Source organism: Lates calcarifer, linkage group LG10, assembly GCF_001640805.2.
Source record: "Lates calcarifer isolate ASB-BC8 linkage group LG10, TLL_Latcal_v3, whole genome shotgun sequence".
Lineage (NCBI taxonomy): Eukaryota > Metazoa > Chordata > Actinopteri > Centropomidae > Lates > Lates calcarifer.
In genome coordinates this window covers 4,491,194-4,509,606 of record NC_066842.1, presented here as the reverse complement: position 1 = coordinate 4,509,606, position 18,413 = coordinate 4,491,194, and the positions used below count along the sequence as shown (strand labels likewise).

Below are 18,413 nucleotides of genomic sequence, written 5' to 3'. Positions count from 1 at the left end.
TACTCTATCATCTCCAACTGTAAATGTATGTATTTTCACCTTTTGTTGCCTCCACACACACACACACACACACACACACTCTGTGGCTCTGCTCTGTCCCTTCAGACATTTGACTGAGGATTTATGTTTAAGGGCACCCAGGAGGCTGCATATTTCAGAGATGGACAGCCTGCTGTGATTTACTGAGCGCTGACACCGAAGTAGCAATCTGTTTTACTTCACAGAAGTTGTGTGTGCGTGTGTACACGCGTGTGGGTGGTGTGTGTGTGTGTGTGTGTGTGGAACTGTTTTCAGGAATCAGAGGAAAAACAATTCCTGACAGTCTGACACCCATTTTGTTGGAATTTTTGCTTTGTCAGTTATCACCTGGCAATTTGGTGTGGGTGTGTGTTTGTTTTTGTGGAATTGTTTGTGTGTGTGTGTGTGTGTGTGTGTGTGTGTGTGTGTGTGTGTGTGTGTGTGTGTGTGTTTGTGCTGGTGTTTTATCACTTACAAGGACCAATTAACCATGTAAGGACAGAAAGATGAGGGAAATCTTTTACAGTGGGCTTGTGTTTAGATAAGAAAAAAATAGTTTAGGGCTGAGATTAAGCTACCGGAGAGGAGGTTTTTAGGAAATAAATGTGGCCAATGAAAGTCCTCATAAGTACAGTGCAACAAAGGGAAGTCATTACAGTAAATGATGTATTAGCCTAATGACTCTCCCAGCCTGCGGTTTTTATTAGGGGAAAAAAAAAAGAAGAGATTTTTCCACTGAAACTCAGTAGCACAGCGTCTGCTTTTTTAACAGCTCTGAGGTGATGAGAGGTCTTGATGCTGCTTAATAGATTAATAGATTATCCCTACGGCAGTATGTGCTTAACGTGTGTGTGTGTGTGTGTGTGTGTGAGTGAGCTAAAAAGACTAAAATATTTGTAAAGTTTCTCTCCATAGTTAAAGACTAGAAGCAAAAAGAATACAACCATTTATAGAAATATTAAGAGCAGTTCAGTAATGATAAATAAAATGTGCTTTATTTGAAATCATAGCACTTACAATACAATTGATAAATACTGACCTTTAAACAATAGAACCAATGCAGGCACTAACATGCATTTGATAAATACACATAAGCAAATTAAATAGCATAATTACAATAAATATAGTAAACTATTACTATAATAATTACAATATTTTAAAGTGTGATTTAAGTCATGTAAACGTGCACAAACACTGTAGTTAAATTAAAACTATACTTTGACTTGATGAATAAAAGCACTGAAGAAGTAGCAGAATATAAACACACACTATGTTAACTGTAAAATGGTAGAGAAATACTAAGATTTTTATTTTCTTAAATGACAACAATATACTTTCTCATGTTTCACTTGGGGAGTGAAATTTTCCACAACGATCCCATTCAACACTTCCCAGAAGGTTTTAGTCACAGCGTCACTGGTGATCAATATCTTTTCTTGTTATCATTATGAGATCAGCAAGTTTAGACCTTCAGCAGTTCGTAAGTCACTTCAGCTTTACTCCATCATGGTTGAGAGGACTGTTAAAGTCCTCTCCTCATCTCTCTCCTTCTTAATTCACTGATCACAAACAGCTAAACATATTTGTTTCCACAGAATGATGTCTTCCATGCGAGCAACGCCTCCCTTTCACCCCCCGTCTGAGGAGGAGGAACCGATAGGTCAGGACAACGCGGCCTGGGCCAAAGACGAGCAAGAGGGCCCAAAGGAGACGGCGTCGCCCTCCTCGCATGACCAACCCCACCCCGACGATCTGCAGCCAATCAGAGAGAAACCGACGGACATTGAGTGGGAGAACGTCGGGCCTGCTGCGATGGTGAGAAGTGAATTACACACAGTGCTGAGAAATTGACCATATCTTATCTTGAGATATGTTCCTATAACTCAAATCTATAAAACAAATGTGGTTAGTGTGTGTACACACTTGTGGCACACGGCTCATAAAACACATACAGGAGTACATAGGGTGAGCAAATTCTCATACATAATGATGATTATGCACAATTCAGTACACACACACCTGTACACAAACACTTGCACACCCTCACACACCAGTGGTTCTCTCTGGCCTGTGTGCTGCAGGCAGTGCTGTAGGCAGCCCAGTGAGGGCTCTCCTCTAGAGACTTATGCCCCTTGGTTCTTCTCATCTCCACAGCCAGTTTTCATGTGTGTGTGTGTGAGTGTGTGCTGAGGTGTTCGTTACTTGGCTTCAGGTTCTGTAGGTCCCTAATGGACGAGGCGTGTTTGTCTTCAGCCTCTGAGGAAACAGGAAACTTCTGAGAATAAAGTTTCCTTAGGCGTCAGTGTTGTGGCAGACTTCATTTCCCAGACAAAAAGTCTTATTCATTTTTTAAAGGAATCTGAATTTGGCAATGAACGTTATAATATTTATGTGAGATTATAACTCAGGCATGTTTAACCATTCTTAGTGCATGATAAGGACATATAAGGCAATTAAACATCAAATAAAGTGATTTGCAATAACTCGCTTAACATCAGTGATCAGAGTTCAAAGCAGCCTTGAGGCAAAAATGTTCCTGAATATAGAGCAGGCTCACTTTTTTCTATTTCACCAGATTTCTTTCTTTCTTTCTTTTTTTCCTGTTAAATTGTTGCATACTGTTTTCACTCCTGAATATGGCTACTGTCCCTCATGGGCAACCGCAGGAGACTGATGGTCTATAAAGAATTGATTCTTTTATAGGAGTTCTCGATAAGAAAAAAGAAGAAAAGGAAGGGTTTTTTTTTTTGGGACAGAAAATAACCGAGCACACAGGTGGAAATATTAGAAATTGTTGGGAACAGGAGGCCAGCAGGAGGAGAAAATGGCAGATTGAAAACTTCAGGACAGAAAAGGTGAAATATAATCCGTCCTCTGTTTACACAGATACATCACCTACAGACTTCTGATGTACTTTCACATTAAGAACATCCACAGTTAAATGACCAGATCAGAGTTTAGTGTGTTGCCCGAGGACAATTTACAACATCACATGTTTTGTCAAGCATTGTCTGCTGCAGAGAGTGAATATGTGACCTTTTGACCTTTCAGTGTATAATTTGATCTTACCATCAGGCCTTCCTGCCTGCATCATGCCACTTGTATAACTCCAGGGCGGCATTATGTACGAACCTGAAAACTCACACCTGAACACTCCATGAGTGACACACTATCTCCTAATCCTCATTACAGAGGCATCTTCCGCTTAAAGACAAAGTGCACAACAGGGCCTGCTGGAGCCATTTCAAGGGCGTCTTAAGATCTCGCTGTTAGCCAAAGCCCCTTGTCTTTGAAACATAAGCCTCCTAAAGTTCTTGGAGATCCCCCCACTCTGTAAGGGGAGGAGAAAGCGTCCAGAAATAGCCCCGGTGTTAGAACACCTGTGCTAAAGTGTCTGTTGTGTGGGACAATGTGGTCGTCTTGAAGGGCTTATCGTCTTGGTAAATATAGACTCCTTGTGCCTCTTGCTTAACTCATAACCCAACAGAGTGAACAGCAGTGGGACACAAACACCCTGATCATGCAGCACAAAATAGAAAGGACCATTAAATATCTGTCATCCACCATCAACAAGTCTTAAGTTACTGGCTTTGTGTTACCTTCACTGAAACAACAACAACTGCATACAGCAGTGATTCCATTTCTCAAGACAATAAATAAAATATCAGCCCTAATTAGAGCTGTACATTGTACAGTTTTATTTAAATGGTTTCAGTTCTTTGCCTGTGTTGTTCCCTGACGTCTGTGTATTCTGGCCAGACGATGTCTTGCGTTTGCGGTTGGCATTTTATGACTTCATTAGAGCAGAGAGATGACTGGAAACGAGAGGTGAGAGGGGGAATGACACTCACATGCATTTTTAATAATAGAATAATAGATACAAGAGGAGGCCTAACCCATTTAAAGGAATGTAACAAAGTGACACTACAGGGCTCCTGATGACAGATAGATCAAGTACTGCAGTCATCACAGTCTGTCAGTGGCAAAATGCGATCCAAAACTTGACCTTTCAGCACATCACATCCATCCATGCTAAACTAAAGCACAGCTAAGCATGCATCTGCTAAACCCAAAATAATACTGTGGGGATGCACAGTAAAGAGGTATATGAGCTGTAGGATGCCCTGTACAGCCTCTAACTTTCAACTCTCATGTGCTGATTTGTTTCCCAGGACAATGAAAGCAGTAAAGGCTGCTCAGTCTACTCCTACCGGACTAACTCTACCTCTCCACACAAGCCAGAGGAGTGTTCCAGGGATTGCGGGGAGCCCATGATCGGCCTCGCATTCGGCACGCCGGAGCGCCGCAAAGGAAGCCTTGCGGACGTGGTGGACACATTGAAACAGAAGAAGCTCGTGGAGCTGACCAAGACAGAGCAAGACGGTAAGAGAAAGTCCTCAGTTCAAAATCTGCACGTGTGGATATTTGGGAGTTTTATCTGCGGTGTAAGGAAACACACTCACACCCTCATTTCAGCACTTAACATTCACACACTTAGAAGAGGTCAGACCTGGATGCTGTCAAGTATAGCCACTCTTCCACTTACCAGTATTACTGAAGCATTTAGCCGTTGTCATATGAAAACCTCTCCAAAATATGAACTTCACAAAATCTAAGTAAAAATGTCAGAGCATGTTTGGTTTTATCTAAAGGGCTTTGAGAGAGTTTTTCCATCTTATAAGGTTTTACAAAATGGTGTGAAAACATAAAAGGAGCATATGATTCTTCAATCTACTTGGAATTTAAGAAAATTTCATTAATGGGAGAGTGATAATTTGTGGTTAGATACCTCCATTCAAGCACTTTTTGATGCTGAAGAAAGAGGTTACATTACTCACTCATGTTGGATTTCCCTTTGCAGGAATTCATAAATCTTTTATTCAAGTGCCTGTTTTTTGTACATCTCACTTTAACAGTTTAGGCAGAATAATTTACTATGTAAGAGCAGAATAAGCAGCCAGTAGTAGTAAGTATAAGTGTCAGACTTGTTGATTCTTTAGTGGCATTTTTTTAAACAGTTGCTTGGAGAGCTTTGTTTGTCCTCTTGTACAGCTCAAATGATTGGTGCAGCTGTTTTAAAATATCTCAAGTGTTACAGCTGAAATCCATTTCAGACCTGATGCTGGGACTCTGACAAAGATGGCAGAACAACAACAGGGCATGTAATGTCATCCCATGTTGTTGCACGTTGACAGAAATCTAGATGAATGAATATATATTAATATATACTCAGCTAACCAGTGTCTTGGATTGAAATGAGAGCAATCAGATTGAAGAGCAGCACATAAACAACAAGTAAATGTGTTGGTGCTGATGTCTGACAACAGCTGACCATACAGAGAACAGTAAATAATGTATTTAGAAAAATGAAGATACACATTTAGCTTTAGAATAACCTTAAAGAAGATTTAACCCTGTGGCACATTGTTGATGGATAGAAATGGACTGAAGAGCTTTTTAAATCAGTGTGTTCCCTCATATTTGACAGACAGGATGTCGCTCATTTACTCTTCACTCGCACATAAAACAAAAACAGCCTTACCTGTATTTTGTTTTCCCTTTCCGAACACATCCTCTCCTGAGGATCTTTGAACATCTAAAATTACAACTGACAGATCCCTCGCTCGTTAGATCACAATATCAATCAGTGAAAACACAGGTTTCCCTTTCTCCTCTGCTCCTCTGATCTACACCACTAACACAGGAAAGTGCTGGAGTCTCCCAGCATGCCTCAGCTTGCCCCTTCCCACCCCACAGCAAGCCAGATCTAAAACCATCTAACACCCCTCTTTACTGTTATGTGCACATAGTAATCGTGATGATATCAGAGGAGCGCTTGATCTCTCTCATTTAGAGGTTTTACTTTGTTATTGATACAGTAAAGTGGGCCAGAATGGGACAGCCAGAGGCGCAATACAGTACACAGCGTCTCTAGTTGAAAGATAGGTAGCTTTGCCTCTTATCTACAGTGCGGAAAATGGTTTGAGAGGAAAAAAACTGTGTGTGTGTGTGTGTGTGTGCGCTCAGAAGTGTTGTGACATCTTCCTGTCAACTCAAAGAAGACGTGAGTGGAAGAAAATGCTGGGGGACAACTTCAAGTGTGTGTCTTTTTTTTTTCCACCACGTGCACAGGTTTCTCCTTTCCCATCCAACTAACCAGGTTCGACCCTGCTTAGCTTCCGCCTCTTTTCAATCTTGTGTCCCGTCTCTGCACAATTAAAAGATATCAGGACTAATTTTCCTGTTTGCTGCTGTTTGTCTTGTCCAGAGTAAAAATAAATGCACCAAACTTCATTTAGTTTTCTCAGGATTTCTCATTTTACTTGGAAAGGTCTTTTCTTGGCTTAGGGAATATGTCAAGCTTTCTAATGTGATGAGAGGGACAATTTATACTGTCCATGTCATATTCTAAACAAAGGTGGTCAACAAAATGTTTTATGATATTCTTTGTGTCATGTAACATGTAACTTATGACTCTCGACCTCCTGTTGTTTTCTTATTACCTTGGGAAACATGGTATTCATTACATTAAGAAAACAACACTGTGACCAGAATTGGAAGTGATTGTGATCATAAATAGCACATAGAGACTATTTTCCAAGCACTTATTGTGTGGCAAGAAGAAAGAATGCATAATGTTTCCAGATTCAGAAAACAGAAGCATGGTGTTGAATTTGAGGTTCCCTTATTGGTGATTTGAGGTGCAGCTTCTACCCAGCTGTAAACAAGATAATAAAATATAAATAAAATGTATTATTTTTTAAAAAACTTTTCATTAGAGTATGTCTTGTCCGGTGACTGAAAAGACAAGCTTAAAGACAAACAGATCAGCACTGGGTTTTAAACACACAAGATAGATCAGCAGCACCACAGCTCTGTTGTAAATGCAGCCTGAAATGTTTCATCCTGTGATGCCCAAAAATGGTTCAGATAGGAATATTTTTCCTCCTCTTTGGGGAAAAAAGAAAGAATGAAAGACAGAAAAAAAACAGCTTGCTATTGAGTTGAGCTCTTCCTTTGGTTAATTAGCGGAGCTGCTATCCCTGAGACTAACAAGTGGTATTGATCACGCTGCAAACACTTAGCTAAGACAAAAACAAACGAGATAAACATGTGCAATACAACCAGGCACACTGAATCATACAGTGTAAGCAGGAATAATAACTTTGTCTCTGGGCCTTGTAAATGCTCATGTGAATTGCTGTGATCCTTGAGGAGGCATTGTAAAAATGTCTTTCACGCAGGCAGTGCTGTGCATTTCATTCTGAGCTTTATGTAGCCCTACGTATGGAGGTTGACAGATACCTCTGCTTTTTTTTTCCCTAATGAATTTAGTGAAAATGGGAGTAAGTGATCAATAGGTGGCTGAGGCTGAATGATTCATTAAGTGAGTTCTCCTTCAGTGGAGCAGTTACATTCAAAACCAATGAGCGATAAAGCTCCACACCCTCTTTCTTTTTCTCATTTATTAATTTATTTGACTAATGCTTCTTCATTTAATCATTGTCTTTTTAGATTTTGCAGAATGCTTTCCTTTTTTTTTATCCTTCAACACTTTCAATGAGCTTTTCAAATCACTTTTTGCCACATTTGTGGAATAGGTCTTCAACAGGCAACCTTGCTCACATCCTGATTTAAAGCTTTGTTGTATGTTATTGGTAAAGGCAACGCATTCCAAATTCATAAGCTGTTAATTTTTTTTGTTTTGTTAAAGGAATGTAATGCACACAGGAGTGCAAGGCCATCCTGGTAAATAGGCTTATGTGCCGATTGCTGGCGTGACACAGAGCTCGTTTTGTATTTCAAACGACGCACGGTGGAAAGCGCCACAGGTTTGTTCCAAGTCTTTTTTTCTCTGACTCTTCAGTAGCATGTGTTCACTTAGACTGACACTTAAAACACGGTTTTGTTCAGAATCCTCTTGCAGTACGACCAGATTTGATCATTTGAGCACTCAAATGGCAAGCACATTAAAGCCTGAACAATGCTGCCCCTTGCCTCGTCCACCGCCTCCTGCTGTAAAGGGTTCAGTCAGCTGAGCTCTCCCAGGTTAGATTGGCTGTATGATCAAATGGAACAGACCCTATTAGCCACTGAGCGCTCACTTAGCCTAACATAACTGACCTCTCTGTGCACTGTAGCCAGGAGCTAAAGTGTAGATGATGTCGCTGTTAGCCTTCGTGCTGCGCTCACCCCCTGTCGGCACACTGTTAGCTGTCCGCTGCTCAGAGCAGCCCTAAGTGCCTGTGACAGTTCTAATGAATAGACATGGCCTCGCTTTGCAATGTGGGACTTTTTTTTTTCCACCCAACTGCCGCCTCAGCTTTTAAAAGCTTTACCAAGAACTCTTTAAGACTGTGTCAGCTAGCTGTATTACCACAGCTGGTAGCTGCAAATACAATCCTGAAGGTGAAGGTCTGATGTTTTCTTGACAATTTTGCATTTATGCTGAGTTGTGCCTGTATTGTGTGAGGGTTTAGGTACAAAGACTCACTGCATACAAAAGGATTCCTCCATACTGTTAAAGCACTTAGCATTTCAACTGGTAGACTGGTTACTGAATAAAATGCTCAAGGCCAGGATGAGGGAACATCAGAAGAAAAAATGTGGGCACCAGACACGCTGTTGAATGGAGGCGCTTCTCTATCCTCTGTCATTTTGTAGCTAAAAATAAGAGATAGAGAGGATGGAAAATAAAAGCCTGGAATAAACAGAGAAATAACCCAAACAATAACCTGTCTCTTAGCATTGATAGGTGCCTCGTTAGCAATCATTAATCTGAATTCACCTTGTCTCTTTGAGCCCTCAATACAAAAAGAGGCAGGAGTGGACACATTTATCTGAGTGCCAAACCAAATCATTCTGGGATGCTGCATGATGGACATTAAACCCAGTGAAGTGTGCAATCAAGCTTGCTTAGTTTAAATGACTGAATTATCATTATCTGTATTGTTGTGCCTCCCCGGGGCCGACCCACTGCTAACGGGCCCTGGCACGGACACGGTGCCCCCGTGCCAACTTAGTCAGCCGTCTAATGTGCCCAGAGCAGCTCTGGCGCCTGGCAAACACTTAACATCACTCTAATCCCTGCTTCCACCCGAGCTCGTATGAATTACTGTACGATTCACGTGCTTCATTTGCAAATGAGATCGGGCTCAATTACCACCACACTGCACTGCTCCGGAGTGGTTTTAAAACGGACACCTGTGTGACTAATTTATGAATTCAGCTAAAGCAGTTGAACTGGAACTCGAGTTTAGCCTCTAAAAAAATGATATGAGAACAACACATCTGCTTTCTTCCTCAGAGATTAAAGCGTGTAGAGTGACCAGATGGAAGTAGGCTTCGAGTCAGGCAGAGTACAACTCATAGATTAGATGGGACATTTCTCTCTCATGTTTTTTCATGATCGCTGAACGTTGACAATGTTGACAGGCAGGCGGTCAGACGCTGTTTCACAGTTACCCATCAGTCTGAGATTTGTACACCATCACATCAGAAAATGCATTTAACAAGTCCATATCTTTATTTCTTTTTATATCTGCAACAAAAAGGAAACAGCTCACCTCAATCCATACACTGGATATTTATATAAATCCCACCCAATGATACAATTTCAGATTTGTGAGCACCACCATCTGCCCCTCCCGCCATATGGAAACAGGCAACATCACAACTTCCAGTCTGGCATTAGTGGCAACATGATGATGCATTTCTAACCCAGCTCTCTTTTCAGAAGTCATCATGACTGTCTTGAATCGATTCATTTTTGCGGAAACTTGAGCTTATAATAACTCATAATTAAGTGTAAAACACAAAGCCCTTTTCCATTTATGTCTCAGGCTCAAGCTGTACTTCCCCCACGTTCTTTCCTGCCCCCGACGTCCCGTTTCAGTTTTAAATGTGATGAATAACAGAAGCAACGAATGATTAAAGGACATGAAAACATATTTTCTCAATCAGCTTCTTATGAGAAATGGGGTCTTTCATGAACACAAAACAGGTTTCAAAAAAATCTGTCTTGTTGTGTATGAAAAATGTGATGTCACAAATTCACAGATTGTAAACCAATAATTGAGCAATAATTGAATCTAAATCTGACGACAGTCGAGGAGCCGTTTCCTTGTATTTCCAGGCCACCGTCAATCAAATCGGATCAAACCACATCCACACAGTCCTGATGCAGATTAACTGTTTTTAACATGTCAGACTCCCAGAAATAAACCTAAACTTAATATTATTGTTACTGAGTCATGAATATTTCATGTTATAGAGAAAACAAGTTTTTATGAGCTTTAAAACCTTGTAGCTCACTCTTCACAGATACCAGACAAAGCTACTGTATGTATTTAACAAATAAATGTCACAGTGAACTACACGACTGGTATAATCAATATACAGTGAAACCAGTTTTCAGTTGTCTGGCTATATCCCTCACACTTATGCCGTCTTGAGACCTTTTGCAGCTTCGTGTGCAGCTACTGTTTTTAACGAGCCTTGTCCTTGTACTGTGTGTTTAAGCCTGTCTTGTCCAGTTTGGAGGAGTCTGCACTGTGTCTTGAGTTAAGGCCAGGCCAGAGCTGGGCACCCAATCACCCATATAATGGCTTCCCCAGCTGGAAGAGGAGGTCAGAGCGAGGCCAAGCCTTCCTCTAACCCTGTCTCTTTACGACAATAGAGACATTCTGCCAGGCTTCGCTTTGTTCTCTCTCGCCGCTGAAAGCCTGTTTCAACATCTCTGCTGTTACCGCCACTCAAACTGTGGAAAGTATGTCCTCTACTGGAGTGGAGGGGGTGTGGTTAGCTGACGGGTTAGGAGTGATGTGTAAACATGTGCATCCTTGACTTGTGTATCTCTGTGTATTCAGTGTGAACACCTGTGCTGCTGAAGTTGCTCTACCTGGAATAAAACATTAGCCAGTGAGTTTCCTCTTTTGTTACCGAAGAACAAATAGATCGTACTTTCAATTAGCAGCTTAGCTACCAGCCCGGGCCTGTCAGTAACACTGTTTGAAGGTTAAATCATCTGCAGGCTTTTTCAACTAAGCTGCAGATGAAGCTATAATGCATGACTGAACTTTGAACTTACACAGGGCCCGTGAGCCCTGTGGGCCTGACCTCTGTGTGCGTGTGTGTGTGAGGGCTTATGGATTCATACACTCAGGTGGAAGTAGTTGTGATGACAGCTTAACAGGCGAGTTGGGTCGGCCCCGAGAGTTAAGCTTATTGGCTAATTAACAAGGTCTTGGCTCTGGCACTATGTTTGCCTTCCTCTATGGGATTGGCAGCTTGAGCTGTGATTGTGTGCAGGCAGAGGCTTTGTTTGTGTGTGTGTGTGTGTGTGTACATATAGATGAACATTTGGGATGCTAGTGAACAAAATCCCCTCCCATCTTGCTGTGTTACAGGGCAACAGGGCAGCATGGTGTGAGTGTAGAAAGGCTGCTTTTTTTTATCCAAACATAAACTTCATTCTGTAATCTTGAACTTTGAATCTACTGTTATACAAACTGTAGCTGCGTTCGTCGGTCAGTACTGCGCGCCTCAGCTTTGCCAACGGGCCGACTCCCTCTGGACTTCTTGTGGTTGGTTTCAATCTCTTCCCCTGTAATTGATAGGGATCTCTTTACTAATGATCAGCCACAGCCTGTGGGTCTTGACTACAAATACAGTCAGTAGGATATGCCTGGTAGCCCTCTGCTGCTCAGTTTGGCTGCAGGCCAGCCAGCATATGGTACAGGCGCATGCAATGTGGTTTTCCCGAACAGTTTTGAATGTCGTCCAAAAGAATCAGATTAAATCATGATTTTATCAAGTCCTTTTTTTCTTTCACTAGGATTTCAGTCAAATGCCAAACTGTTCACCTGATTATTTAGCGTCTGGCAAAGGCCAATATGATATAACTGTAATGGAAAAAAAAAAAAAAAAAAACAACACTGCCTGTATCACAGCCAAGATGGATCATGTTTGAAACCAGTGGAGCGTGTTTGACACGGCTCTTCAAAGATACAGACTTAAATCCACTGAAATACAAACTGTTTGTTTCCACTGAACTGTCACACGCACGGCTTTGATGCACAGTATACTGCATCTGCATTAAACTTTTCATTTAATATTATTGAATAACAAAATGATGCAAATTATAGAACAAATATAAAAATACCACAGGACAAACATCCTTTATTTCATGAATTTATCTGGAGGCCTCTGGTGTATGATCAGACCTTGGTTTACAGTTTCAATACAGCAGAGGAACTCTCAACTGTAAACTTACTGCAAACTACGGTGAACCGTGTCGTCTGGACAAAGAAAACAGCAACGCTTGGACGTGTGGAAACATAAAAAGTTCTTTCAGATGATTTATTATCATGATAAGCACTGATAAATGTGCACTGAACTCATTTCTACAAAAAGTAGACATGATCAAAATGCTTTACCTCACTTCATCTGCAGGCTGACTGCAGGACTAAATGTTTTGTTGTGTTAATGACTTTTCCCTCTGCAGAGATTCTTTGCTTTGGCCTCAGATAATTCTTGAAACAACAGTGATTTTGCAGAACTATTTTATGGGGATCAATTCAAGCACTTGCCTGTTAGAGTATTATGTTTGATGATAGCAGCTCTTTATACCAGAGATGATATAAAGCAGCTGTATCATGTGTATATTCCCCCTGTCCATCTCATCCGGTCCACTGTTCTGATGTGGATCAATAGGATCAGGATCGGGGCAGAGGGAGGTGGTGGGGGATCCACTTGCCTTTTCTCGTCTTTGGTCAGCTGTGGAGCGGTTGTCGACTCTGCGCCCCTCACTGATATTTGGCTCCCTGATCTCCCCATCTCTCATCTGTGACCCAAACCACAGGCTCCGCCCACACCAGTTCCCCCGAGGGCCCGACCCAAAACAACGCTTCTATTGTGTCTGAACCACACATCGCGCTGTGTGGATGTATGGTGTATGTCTGTGTCGGTGTGTGTGTGTGTGTGTGTGTGCTAAGTAGGGTAGGGTTTCATATATCATGCCTAAAGTGGAACCAGAAGCTTGGGTCTTGAACTGGTGTTTTGGAAGCGTGCGTTTGACAAAGAAGCAATTCAGATTGAAGTTGTTTTCTTTAATCTAGAGGTAGAGGACGTAAACATTTATATACAACGTTCGAGCGAAGAAATCTCAAACTTCCTTGATATATTGATGGTTGAAGACCCATTCAAATGTGTCAAATGTATATCACACAAATTACAACACGCTACAAAAGGTTTGGTCCATCCAATATGAATACAAGCATCTCACAAAATGGATTCTCTTTGTATTTAAAAAACATATGAAACACTGTTTTTAAAGAAAAAGGTCATTTCTATTCATAAACATACATTTAAAAAAAAATAAACCCTGACACATGCAAGAAGAGACAAAAGGAAATGAAATGTGTGAGCTCCATCATTAACCAGTGAATAGATGTTTTATTTGACGTTTTCAGTTAATTAAATTCAAAATGAATTGACCTTGTTGCTGCTGGGATGCATCATATGCCCCATACAGAGCAGTTTTTAAAGCCTGTCAGTCACTCTCGCTCGATTGTTCTCCACCTCTCACACAAAAAAATGAACATATCAGAGAAATGTTGGGGCTTTTATGACAAGTGATAGTCGAGAAATAAAATCAGCTGATAATAAGATGTCCAGGTGTTTTCTTGACTTAGTTGGAGCACCCTCATTAGGCCCTTTAAACCTTACCTTTACTGTCATTTTTAATCTGTGCCTTTCCCTCCACGCAGTAGGTTTCCTAACATCCAGGCTGCAGTGGTGGCTACAGGCCTCATCTGACCCCTCAGACTGCACAGCAGGGATCAGCAGCCAGGCTTTTCTAGCATTAAACTCACACCTTCAGTAGAAACACTATCCTTTGTCTAATTCAGGGCTGCAGGGCTTCAACTCCACGCCTTCAGCAGTGCGGCCACCTTATATCACATAAAGTACTTTACACTGCTGGGAGTGAGTACTTTGTGAGTATTTTTAGCATGGGTGGCCCCTAGTGGGAATCAAAGCCCCAGCCAGGCAAGGTGGAGCCTGACTTAATTCTCTAAGCTGCAGGTTAAGGAAAATACAGTGATTTTATTTTGTAGGCATTAAAGGGCAAAGATCATAGATTTAATTTCATACTAAACAAACTTACTGTAAAACCAAAAATGAAACTATATTCCTTCCCTTTGCTCTAATCACCTTTTAGACACGTTTTAGGGATTTGTAATATTGGAAAGTATATTTGTATACTTTTTATCAGGAATTTAAGTTCATAGTTTAAGTTCATAAAACCAAAATGAGGATATTTTGTATTTTTTACAGCTGAATTTATACCCATAAATGATTTTAGGTGTTTTACAGTTTTAGCCAAGACAGGAGGGAAAAATTCTTTTCTTTCATTTCGTTTTGTTTTTCAGAGCAACAAATATGTTAATTGCACTGACTCATTCCAATATGCTCTTTTCTACAGTTTATCAGAGCTTAAACAACAACAAACAAGATAACAATGCACTGGTTCCAGCTACCCCAGTGTCAATCTTTGTTGGTTTTCTTAGTCTTGTGTGAGAGTGAACTGATTATCTTTGGGTTTTATACTGTCAGCCAAACAAAACAAGCAATTTTAAATGGGCTCTTTTGGGTTCTGGGAAATTGTGATGGGCACTTTCACGTTTTCAGACATGTTAAAGACCGACTGATTGATCAAGAACTTGAGAAAATAATCAGATTACTTGATAAAGAAAATGCTAGCTGTAGCCCTTCAGTTTCTCCAAGCTTTTGTCACCTTTTAAAAGTTTTTACACACATTCTTACGTCACAGGAGTGTTTAGTCGGTAATGAAGGTGGGATTTTTTCCTAGAGGAATTAAAACATGTGTTTTCAGTCAACCTAGAGCAGAGCATCAGCTCAATGTCAAAATTATGGCTGTTGCACATGCAAAGGTAACAAGTGGCAGCAAAAGTAAAAGAATGCATGTATGTGTGTGTGTGTGTGAAGGGGGTGATGTATGAAAAGAGGGTTACACAGGACTACTATCTCTCAGATCCCCCCCCCCCCCAAGCCAGGAGGGCCCGGCTGCTTTCTCAGGCCATGTTCTGCGACAAGAGAGTCTGGGTGTCATCTGACAGATGAAAATAGTGTGTGTGAAATGGACACCGTGCTAACACGCAGCCAGGCTAACCACTCTGCAGTTTAATGGTTTTACAGCACTGAGCGAGCAGTGCTAGGCCATTGAAAGTGTGTGTGTGTGTGAGGTGTGTGTGTGTGTGTGTATTACAAACCCTCTCGGTGCAATGAAACGTCTCAGCAGTGTAGTGGTATTCTTTAATCAGTGTGTGTGGTGTGTATGTATGTTCTTCAGAGTGCAACAGTGCTCTCACATCAGTGTGTGTGTGTGTGTGTGTGAGTGTGTGTGTTTCCTCCTCCTGGCTGGCCTGTCTTCTCATGTTTGGACATATGTTGAGTTTTATTTCACTGAGACATCAATCCTGCTGGCCAGCTGTTAGGACAGCTGCTCTCTCTGCGCCTCTCTCGCTCTGTTTCTCTCTTTCATTCTGACTCTCACTTTATCTCGGAATCTTTCTGTCGGTTTCTGTCCTCCCCCTCTTTCTGATCATTTTTTCTTTAAATCACTGTCTGTCTATCCTTTCTCCTGTCTTTGTTTTATTTTATTTTCTCTGCCCTTTTCTTTTTCTCTCTCTTTCCCCCTCTCTCTCTGATGCTGTGGGGTTTGCAGCTGAAGTCACACCACTGACATAAATTTGGAAGTGCAAAGTGTAGCTGTCAGCTTCCATTTACACACATTCAGTAGCGAAGTGAAGACACGAAATGGTCTTTTCAGCCGTTGTGTGTGTTACACAAACATCAGGCACCCACTAGAACATTGGCCTTTGTTATTTTTAACATTAACTAATTTTTCAGATTAATGTTTTTTTCTCTTTACCTTGGCGTTCGGCTGCAGACTCTAGAGTTCCTGAGCTCTGGCACGGCACATTTTGTGTGTGCGAGAGAGTGAAAGAGACGCTATGTTTCCATCCAAATGTCAAGTGAATTATAAGGGAACTTTTGAAATGTCATCAAATAGAAAACAGATAAAACAGACAAAATAAACTGCCGTCTTGAATGTAGACCTACTGCATGTAGGAAAACAAACGGAAAGTTTCTCACAAGAGCTGTTATTGTTCTTTTGCATATTGAAATTATAGTCGTATTTCATGCCTTCACCTGAAGTCAAACACAGGGAAATATATGTAGCTAATGACCACACAACCACAGCGGAGACTTGTCTCGTCATTACTTAGAAGAAACAACACGGCTGATATTTCAGAGAAGGTGTGATGACATTTTCAGGCACTGTTCAGCTGCTCATTGACATGGAACCAAAATGTTCCAGAAAATGTTTTTCCAAGACAAGAAGCTTGTAAAGAAGTGTAATAACATTATGTACTGAAACAGATATAACACATTTGGATGGATTATTTTGGGAATTCTTGGAAGTAAAAGTCCAGTTTATTCTCTGCACAGACGAGCTTTAGTACAATAGATGAGTCAGTATTAAATGTAAATAAAAACATAAAAAGAATGCTAAGCTAAGCTAATAGCCTGCTGACTCTAGCTTTATATTTAGCACACAGACAGAGTGATTTCAATCCTTTTGTCAAACTCTTGCGGAGGAAATAAACATATTTCAAAATACGTCAAACCATTTTTCTTTAACCCAAACTCCCGTTACCTCTGGACGTTTTGCTAAGAAGCCTCTGTGTGCATTGCTAACAACGAGCGGAACGTAAACACACAGAAACCCAATAAAACATTCAGAAATTTAATTCAGTTCACTTTCAGATTCTGAGTTGATTTTGGATGAATTTGGCAACTATGGCAACAAACTTCTCCATAGCAACAACAGCTGATGCTTATGGGCTGTTGTAGTCATCTGAAGCACCTACATTATCCAGGAGACTCCTCTGATTATAGCTGGAGAAACACTGAGGATTATCATCAGGACTAAATGTTGACATGGCAGTATACTTCAGCTCTGCTCTACTTAGGACATTTTACTGAAAATGAATCCCATGAGAAGCGTTTATACACATGGAAACAGAGAGAGCGAGACACAGAAAGACAGAAGGAGTGAAACGCGAGAGAGACTCGGTCTGAGTGGAAGCCTGTGGCACACTGTGTTGTTCTTGGCAGTGGCTGTTTGGGAGTGTTGATGCTTGCCTGCCACACACACACACACACACACGCACACACACACACACAGTAAGTTGCCTGTGGCTCATGTAAAACACCCAAAACACTGTCTCTTGGCAGGTTGGCGTGGGGACAGGTGATAAAAGTGTGTTTACCCTAAACACTCGCCAGCTCGCTCGCTGCCTCGGCACTGATTTACTACAACTCTACAACTCCAGCTCTCTTTATCCACTTTGTATCTCCTTCACCTTCTCTCCGACTCTCTTTTATTGCTGGCTCATCCCTTTTCTGTCTCTGTCCCGTCTTTCCTTGCTACTGTTGGAACCGTCTGGTTTGCACCAATATCTGGGTGAAGGGTTAGAAAAACTTATGTCCAATAATTCTGGTGGGTTTTTTCATTGAGGAGAATAAAGCAGGTGATTGATGAGCTACTTATGTTGTTAATGATAGAAATAAAACACTTTATCGTCAGTATCTTTTGGTTCATCACCACAGTAAGACCCAACATAAAGCGTGTTTGTAAGCCTGTGACTTTGGGTTTTGCAGGGGATTTCTCATTTTCCCTTCCTTTTACCTCTTCATTTAGTCTTTTATTATCTTTTTCTCTTATTTCCCTCCTTCCTCACTTTTCTAACCCCCCCTCACTTACATCCTTCCATTCCAACTCATAAAACTGGAAGATGAAACAAGCATCTTCATCATCTTACTCCTCAACTCACCTACCACGTCGTCTTTCCTGCTTCTCGCCTTTCCCACTTCCTCTCTCTCATCTGCTCTTCCCTCACTCCTCACTCCATTCCTCCTCCCTCCCCCTTGCTCTTCTTCGACTCATCCATCTTCGGCATTTCTCCTTCACTTGATAAAGGAGCCGGTGTTCGGACAGCGAGGAATTTTTATCCACCCTCCAATCTAAACAGCACTTGATCCCAGAGTCGGTCGCAGCGACAGATAGAGAGCCATCTAGGGTAAAACCTCTCCCTCTCATCCCTCTCTTCTTCTCCTCTTCTTTTCCCCCCTTCCCCGTTTACATCGTGCCCCTCCCACCCCCCACTGTCTCCTTGTCTGATCTGTTTATTGGTAAGGGGGGTATAAATTGTGCATCAGAGTACACACACAGTTGACTTATGCAGATGTGTCTTGGAGTTACAGGTTGTATTTTCCTCCCTAAGTGCTCCCATAAATCGCGCTTC

The 18,413-nt window shown here is 41.4% G+C and overlaps 1 protein-coding gene across 4 annotated transcripts in view; it reads left to right on the top strand.

Moving 5' to 3' along the window:
* LOC108894912 (transcription factor SOX-6) overlaps positions 1-18,413 on the top strand; it is a 99,593-nt gene that overhangs the window by 34,146 nt on the left and 47,034 nt on the right. For all 4 annotated transcript variants that reach the window (XM_018693540.2, XM_018693541.2, XM_018693537.2 and 1 more), the window contains 2 exons: positions 1,614-1,833; positions 4,191-4,401. In XM_018693540.2, coding sequence (XP_018549056.1) covers positions 1,615-1,833; positions 4,191-4,401 — 430 coding nt within the window. In that variant the 5' untranslated portion in view covers position 1,614. The remainder of the gene's footprint in view (positions 1-1,613; positions 1,834-4,190; positions 4,402-18,413) is intronic.